Here is an 8684-nt window from a genome sequence, read left to right on the forward strand (position 1 = left end):
TTCTTTCCAACAGGAAAACTAACTCCTGGCTAATCAACCCAGCCGTTAAGACAGCACCTGTGTGCTTTTTACAGAATGTTTATTAATGGCAGCTGTCCAATGACAGATCTCACTCACAGGAGAAAGATGCCATCTTTATTTCAAAATGGGAAAATAAAAACCAGGAAGGTGTAATACCTCATTCAAAGTACTGTGCAGATTAGTGAAAGTGGCCAAGAAAAGAATAGAGCTTGGTTTATTTCTAGGTCAGTGCAGCATTTAACTGATTCATGCTGTATCTCTTTTTTCGCTGTAACATGCTATTTCAATCACTCCAGAACATAAACCAAAGTAATGACAGAACCTAGGAACTACCACAATTTATCAAAGGGCACAGTAAGAAAATTTTCTATTTCTGATTTAAGAGACCCAGTTCCCAAGATACCAAAATACATGTAACACCACCAACAAAAAAAATGTGTCACTGTCTTACTCTAATCTAGAACTTCATGATGCAGTGGGAAAAGACTTACACTGAAAGTAGAGATAGTTTGGTGGACAAGAAAGGTAGACACAGACACAAACAGCATTCTAAGCTTCAATCACATTCACTATCAGAATTTTGTAACACAACTGCAGGGAAACACGTTCTTTCGCAAGTATGCATGGTCATGATGATTGATTAATAAAGATCCCTAGAAAATACTCATGTTTTAAATGTGAGTTTGAATGGCTTTTACAAGTACCTATGACATCCTCAAACTCTCTCAGAAACAAAAAGTAAATTTCTGTTTAACTTACTCTTGACATCCTCCAACAATGCCTATACGTCCATCTTGACCTTTATGCCTTTTCCCCGTTAGGGGAGGGATAACATTGCGCACCAGTTGAAAAATATTCTCCATATCCTTTAGAGAGTGTGTTCTATGCAGTGAAAAAGATCTCTCTATAACTGAAAAGAAGAAAATAAGTGTTACTTGAAAGAATGTTCTTTCTTCAACTACTATCAGCATTCCTTTAAAGCACTCATACACACTAACAAAACCACTCAAGGACATACTTCTAAAAACCAAATGCTTCATCACTTAAAGGCCTTTAAAACAGTGAGTAGCTAGAGCAGGTAAACATTGCAAAAATTAATTTAGGGTCTGATGCAGAAAATATTCCCGTTGACTGCTCACAGCCCTAATTTAAGGCTCAGGTACAGAAAGAAACAACAGCCAAGAATAGTTACATGAACATTTTGTAACTAGAAATATATTCTTAGTTCAGCCTGAAATCACTGCCATAATTAAGCTCAACTGAAATAGGTACACTTACGAATGACTAAACACACCCAGACACAGACCAAACACAGACCAACTATAACCACATTTTAAACATACACCCTACCTTATTTTTTGCTTCCCCTTAAAAGACTTCAACCTCTGAGCAGAATCAGGGCTTATCTCTCTGCTTTTTATTTTGGCAGGTGGTTACAAAGCATAATAAAGTCTTTCCGCAAAACTATAATCCAACGCACTAAACGCAAACATTATACTAAGAGACTTTTTAGCTATCATACAACTGCAGATCTCTGATGCAAAGGCACACGTCCAGCTACACATTAAAACAACTGCACGCTCAGAAGTCTATATACTCCAATTACTGCTTCAAAAGACTACAAAAATCTAGAAGGAAAAGGTGTTTCAACAATTACGGCTAAAGAGAATTAAACCATTTACTTAACACAAGACAAATCTGAGGTTCAATACTTTTAACAAAGGGTTAACTATAAATTGCAGTAAATGTACTAAAAGAGTAAATTCTTATATTTCAACAAATCTCTTCACTAACTACACAATTTGCTTCATAACAGTAGTTTATTTGAACATTAGTTTCCTAGACTGTAGCTGTGCTTTCTTTTTTACAGGTCTCCTAAAAAGCTGTCAAGGAACTGCTATATAGTAACACATAATCATGTAAAAAAACCCTCCCACTATACTCCTTATTTTCAGCTGTATAAAACTTGGTAATCTCACCCTGCAACTCCAAAATCAGAGAGGGTGACAGAGGGAATGGACTGATGGACATGTTCCTGAAGTTTTGGATGTAATAATGGGTAAAAAAAGTAGCAAACAAGACAACTTCGCATTTGTGAGCTACCAGCACAAAGCATCTTTTTCTCCATCTTGCACAGAATCTGAATCTAAACTTAAACCAGACATGCTAATCTTCAGAAATAAAATGCTTTAGTGCTCAATAATGACAACTACTCCAGTCTGATCTTTTGCTTTTCAAATCCTTCTATAATACAGGCATCCCACTCTCACTGAGATTAAAAAAAAAAGGGGGGGGGTGTGGAAAAACCAACAACCAAAACCCAAGAAAAGGAAAGGAAAAAAAACCCAGCCTGTTTTGGATTATGGCCAAAATAGCACTGCAGTGACCCAGAGGAGAACAAAATGCTCATCTCCTCTGGAAATAAGGCAGATTATTTCCCTTAAATCACACTTCATACACTCACTGGTTTTCAACCACACAAGAAATAGACTTATTCTACAGCTTGTAACCCTTAAAGTGCAGTGTTGTTAAGGTCCTCTGTTCTTTGTTGCTGCTTTTTTATATGCAAATATGAAGTGATCGCATATAAATGGAAAGAAAACAGAGAATTATGCAAAAAGCAATTCTTAATAGAGCCCCACTATTACCTACAAAAACTCTAAGGCATATTTAGCTATAAAGAACTGAAATCTTAATTCCTTAAAAGATCTGCTGCCTGAAGCACTATTTTTATATTTCATTTAAAATGCTTTGTTACACCTTGACCAATTAAAAGATTAGAATCCCAAGTTAATCTTGCTACAGTTAAAAATATATAATGCGTTTTTGCACAGTGTAATATGATTGCACACCTATATGATGAAATCCAGCAAGAAAAAACAAACCTGAAATTCAGGTCTTCACAGATAACGAAATTCTTTCAGCAAAAAAAAAACACTTTCAGAAGTAATAATAAGGCCCTGTAGGCACCATCACCTCAGTCTATAACCTCAAATGACTTCCTGAAGGATTTTCTAAAGCACTTTAGGTCTCCTTTTAATGTGAAAACAACATTTAAAACACAGAATACACACATATGCCATAATTTATCTATGAAAGTCTGCTACCATCAAGGAATGCTACAGACCAACTACCTAGTCAAGAAGAAACACAACTAAGTCAGCAAGCCTAAACCCTCAACAGGCCTAACCATCCAGTCCCCCATGCACTTCACAGGGAAACACAGTATGTAATGAAGAACAGAAAAGGCTCAAAGATCCTCTCAGGAATCACAGTCACCCTTCAGGATATGGCATGCTGGATTATTACTCAGCACTGAGGCTGAGTGTTTTGGTTTTTCTTTTCAAACCATGCTTTTTAATTCCAAGCAGTGTGAAATTCAGAATTAAAACAGAACAAGACTTGTTTAGTTTCCATACGGCAGGCTACAACCACTAAGCCCCAAGCTGACTGGTTTTACTGAGAGTGTATCCCTATTCTCCTCCTCCCATGCAGTTTACTTCTATGTATAAAGAGACTACAACAAAGATAAATGACAAGCAGCCACAGATCCCGAGAAATCCATTCATAAATGCTAGTATCAGATTATCAGCTTCTGGCCCACGCACGAGGTACAGAAGGAAAAGCCTGTGCATAAACACCAATTCCAGAGTTACTGCTTCACCTTTTTCTTTAAAACAAATTCAGAATCCCAAAGATTTTATAAATGAACTAGTGTAGAAAAAAATATACACCAGGACTTCCATCTTATATTACACCTACTACAATAATATAATGTTCAATTAGAAGAAATGATTCAGAATTGATTTAGTGAATTTTTTTTAAAAAAGATGGATTTTAACATTTGATTTACTTCAGTGTATGCAAAACTCCACTCTTCCCAACCCTAAACCCACACATGCACAGCCTTAACTTCATATACTGGGTTAGATCTGATAACTTCAACAGCAGCAGAATTTCCGTTACCAGGTACCTAGTGTTTTTTCAGGAAGTATGTGCTACTGGCCTTTTACACAGAAAACTTCCCTTAACTTGACTTTTCAGAGCCATGAACGTGGACAGAAGTTCACGATGTTTACAGGGTTCGAAAGGTGTGATTTCATTCATTAAAATTTGATATAATTTATGTATCTACATTAAATACTCACTACAATGGTACGAACGATGTTTTGTTTTCCATCAGACAGACACTTTCACCACAATATTAAATAATTCCGATTAGCTTTTATTTTCAACAGCCATTTACTTACTACCAGGGCTTTCACACAGAAGTTTAAAAAAACCTAGCTTGTATTTATGCTATAGAAGGAAGTACCTATCGGTGGAGAAAGTGCTGCTGTCATAGCATTATAATTAAAGTTATCCCCATACGAACGATGGTTCGCCCTCTGAGGTGGACTTGCTGGTATAGACTGTGACCTTTGTGACACCGTAGAAGAAATTCCTGCCAACATCTGTCCCAACATCTGTAACATCTGGAGCTCTCGCGCATGCTCTGCTTCCCGACGCTTGTCCTCAATTTTGAGCCTCTGCTCTTCGTATCTGTAAAATTTCTCTTCTGTATCCACACTCTGCTGAAGGAATTTTTCCATCATTTTATCCAATGTTAAATTTGCATGGCGTTTTTTGGATCTTTTGGGCTGATTGCGAGGTGGGGTAATAGTTGGAGCACTGATTTCTTTAAAGCCTAAAACAAGAAGAAAGACAATTACTTTTCTGCAGAAAAATTACTTCCTAGAAGAAAAAGGCAAAACAAAAATCTCCCTACGAGATATGCACCTAACACATGACAACATTGTTATACTTTTTCCATGTGAGTTAAAATTATCTCAGATATTTTCATTTTGGAGTACCAAAGCAAAATCACAAGCTTCTGCAAAAGGTAACACAAAAATACAGAGAGACATCTTTTAATTGTTGTAATACTAAACTTCAACAATAGGAGTCTTTCTGATCTTCTAAAAAGGTTTAAGTGAAGGCTATTAAATAGTATAGCCTCATTTGTGTATTGCAGGTAATTACATTAATCTAAATTGAGTTTCAGTCTGTTGGCATTCTGGATTTGCATTTCAAAAGAACATTAGTGTAAACAACTCTTTGATGGGGTTTATGTGTAAAAAGAAGGTTGGTTAAACGTCAACCAATTGGCTGATTCCTCTGTGATGTCAGCTCCTGAAGACAGGTTCATGTTTGTGTTAAAACCCCAGCATTAATCTAGATTTAAAACAAACAAGCAACACTGCCTCCCCCCACCTCCACAACACAAATGCAGAGCTGAGGGTAAAGAGGGAGCAAGGGAAGGGCAGCCTTTATCAAAGGGCTGTTTCTGTCCACAAACCCACTGAAGTTAGAAGTAGTGTTTCTGAAACAACTCGAGCAATTAATTACATAAAGGCTCTCCCCTCGCTTTCTGGCCCATCTGCAACAAGCAGCAGATTTTTCAGGTATTATCGTCATAACGGTTTTAATACCGATTAACAAAACTGCACATAGTCTGCAGGGAACGGAAAAAATCTTCCAGCAAGAAAGGACTCCTATTTTCTCATACTGCGCTACCTGACACTTTGTCTTGATAATGTCTGCGCTAGTTTTCCTTTGGTTTCCCACTGATAAACACCAATAAAAACTCACTACTGTCGCCGTCCCCCGGCATCTCCCCGTACCCGGCTTGCAGCACTTCCCTCCCCCTGCAGATGCCCGCTTCCCTGGAAAGGCGGCGTTTGCGCGGCGGGGGAAGGGGGGAGCTATCGGGAACGAGCAAGGTGCAAGGCGAGGGGGCACGGGCAGATTTCGGAGGACGAGGCGAGAAGCACAAGAGGAAGGCACAAGCTACTAGAAGCACGCTAGCTGGAAAGGCGCCGGCAGTTGGGCTCCGAGAGCCCAGGGCGGGGGGCCCGCGGTGCCCTCGGGGTAAGAGAACACCCGGCGGCGGGAGCCCGCCGGTTACTCACCGTCGCCCGGCGGCACGGGGATGGCGAAGGAAGGACACTCCACCTTGATGGCGTGATCGGCGTAGGAAGAGCACTCCCCGGAGTCCTCGGTGAAGTTGTCGCGGGGGGACTCCAGCTCGCCGTCCTCGTCCAGATCGGCGTCCACCTCGCGGCTGTTGTGCGGCGTGCCCGGGGTGGGTGGCCCGGCGAGCGGCCCCGCCGGCTGGGCGCTGTCGGGCTGCGGGGCCAGCTGCTCGGGGGCGCCGTCGGGCCCTCCCCGGCAGCTGAGGATCCGGTCCATCTCGTCGTAGTACTTGCATATCTTGCGGGCGTGCCCGTTCTTCTTCAGCCCGTCCCGGGCCTGGTAGTACTGGCGCTTAAGGCCCTTGATGCGGATGCGGCACTGCTCGGGGGTACGCTCGAAGCCCAGCTCGGCCAGGCGGCAGGCCACGTCCCGGTACACATGGCTGTTCCGAAAGTTGCCGTCCAGCGCCGACTGCACGTCCGCCTCGCCCCAGATCTCCAGCAGCGCCCGCGTCTCCAGGTCCGACCACAGGAAGCCCCGCGTGTTCGTAATCATCCTTGGCCGGCCGGGGTCACTGCAATGGCCGCGCACCGGGGAAAGGGAAGAAGGGAGGGAGGGAGGGAGCGAGCGAGGGAGGGAGGGAGGGGGAAAACGAGGGAGGGACGGAGGGGGGCGGAGGAGGGCAGCGGGGAGGAGGGAGCGGGGTTTAATGCCCGCACTCGGCGCTCCCAGGAGGCGCCTACGCCAGCCCTGGCCGCGGTGCGGCGGGGGGCGGCGGATAGCCGGGCCCCGGGCCCCTCATCCCGGGTCGCCGCTAGCAGCCCGCGCGCACGGAAACCAAAAACTTTCTAGGCGCCGCTTTGAGCTGCGGGCACCTGCAAAAAAAGGGGGGGGCGGTGTTTTAAAATGAAAACCAACCGAACAAAAAGCCCTCAACCAACCACCTTCCCCCCCTTCAGGGCTCGCCCTGCTCTGAAAACAATGATGATAAATAAAAAATAAACAACCGGGCTACCGCCGCAGAGCCGCGGCCCCTTCCCCCGCGGCCGGACGCACCGCCACCTCGCTCAGGCAGTCACCCGTGAGGGCCCGCTCCCCCGCCCCGGGCTCCTCCGGGAGCGGCAGGACGGCGGCGCTGGCTGGACTTCGAGGCCCTGCTCATCACAGTGCGCCTCCCTCTGCCTCTGTCTCTCTCTCTCTCCCTCCCTCCCTTTCTCCTCCTCTTCCCTCCCACCCTCCCCCGCCGCAGTGGAGCGCGATCTCTGCAGACACACACGCACACAGGGCAGTGCAGCTCTGCGGACGGCGACCGAGAATTCGTAGCTCCGCTCGGCGCTCTGCCTCACCCAGCACACTGCCATGCCGCGCCAGCACTGCGTACCCCTACCAACTCCCTAGGGCTGCCGTGTCAATCAGTCCCCGGGCAGCGGGTGGGCAGGCACGCTCCCGCCCGCCGGCACCGGCGTGCACACGGCGCGGCTCGGCTCGCCCCTGGGGCCGCCACAAAAGCCCGCTCTGCGGCTAGAGAGACACCGCCTCCCGGAGGCCACCGCCGGCTCAGGTGCTGGCGGTCAGGTCGGGTCTGTGTGCGTTTCCCACTGCGCCTCCCGGCCACCCTTCGCCAGGCAGGTGAGCGGCAGGCCCGTCACTGCGGCCCGGGGTGGGCTTCATTGGGGCGGGCAGCCCTCGGGCCCCACTACCTCCCGCGAGCTGCTCCGGCCTCTGCCCTTTCCCTTCGGTTTTGCCCCGAAACCGCTCCCCAGCGGGAGCTGCGGCGCCAAGCCCACCTCCCCGTCACGGCGGCCAGCCACCGCCTCCTTGACACCCCTGCCCAGCCCCAGAGAGGGGCAGCTCAGCCCAGGGCCTCCCGCGCCCATTAGCCTTTCCTTCTGTGGGGTACACCCGACCACACACTTCCGCACCGCCTTTGGAGGGCAGCCCTCAGCAGCGAGCTAGCCGGCCTCCACTCGGCGCCCACCGGCCCGGCCCGGCCCGCCCCCTTCTCCCCTCAGGGGCAAGCCCCACCCCCTCCACCAGAGCCCCTGTGCAGGGATGTTTATACCTTCGTCACTCTGCAGCCAGAGCGCCGCGGCTAAGGCCGCAGCCAGCGCGCCGGTGGTGAGAGCGGCCCGTCCCCACATCCTCCCGGGGTAAAAGGCAGGGGCTGCACTCGGGCCAGGCCCCGCGCCGCTCTGCGTTCTCCTCTTACCTAGCCACAGCGCGGATCTGCCGGTACCCCCCACCAAGCACGCAGGCAAGCGGCGCATACAACTCATCGGCGCGGCTTCCCGGCAGGGCAGGGCAGGCCTCCGCGGGAGCGCCCGCCCGGCACCGCTCCGCGCCTCCCCGCGGCGCGGTCTACCCCCACCCCCCTGCGGCAGCCAATGGCGGCGCGGGTCCTGCGCGGGCGGGCCGCGCTGAGGTACCGGCCACGGCCGCCCGCGGAGCCGGGTAGGGCCGCTATGGCCTCCTCGGGTAGCGTTGGGCTCCGCGCCCTAGGGTCATACCTAACGCTGGGCCCCGGGCAGCGCGAGCCGCCTGCGGTGTGGCAGTGCCCGACCGTCCCAGCGCTTTGGGGCTGTCTTCCCAGCCCCTTTAACAGGCAGCAAATAAAACCTCGTAGGAATTACCATTTATTGCTCCCTGCTTTTAAACGCGCATCGCGTCCCTCACCGTGCCGTGTGTTTCTGAGAAACCCGCGAGTGAGC

At 48.4% G+C, this 8684-nt stretch overlaps 1 protein-coding gene across 2 annotated transcripts in view; it reads right to left on the minus strand.

The window, feature by feature from the left end:
• Positions 1–8272, minus strand: part of NAXD (NAD(P)HX dehydratase) — a 49647-nt gene extending 41375 nt beyond the window's left edge. Inside the window, exons 1-4 of one of the 2 annotated variants that reach the window (XM_080612645.1) lie at positions 8186–8272; positions 5973–6550; positions 4337–4708; positions 781–931 (exon numbers count right to left, since the gene is read on the minus strand). In XM_080612645.1, coding sequence (XP_080468771.1) covers positions 781–931; positions 4337–4708; positions 5973–6531 — 1082 coding nt within the window. In that variant the 5' untranslated portion in view covers positions 6532–6550; positions 8186–8272. Of the gene's footprint in view, positions 1–780; positions 932–4336; positions 4709–5972; positions 6551–8038 lie in introns of both variants that reach the window. The other variant, XM_080612646.1, reaches the window with a different exon arrangement.
• Positions 8273–8684: the final 412 nt, after the last annotated feature.

The sequence above is a fragment of the Psittacula echo genome, assembly GCF_963264785.1.
Source record: "Psittacula echo genome assembly, chromosome: 3".
In the NCBI taxonomy this organism is placed as follows: domain Eukaryota; kingdom Metazoa; phylum Chordata; class Aves; order Psittaciformes; family Psittacidae; genus Psittacula; species Psittacula echo.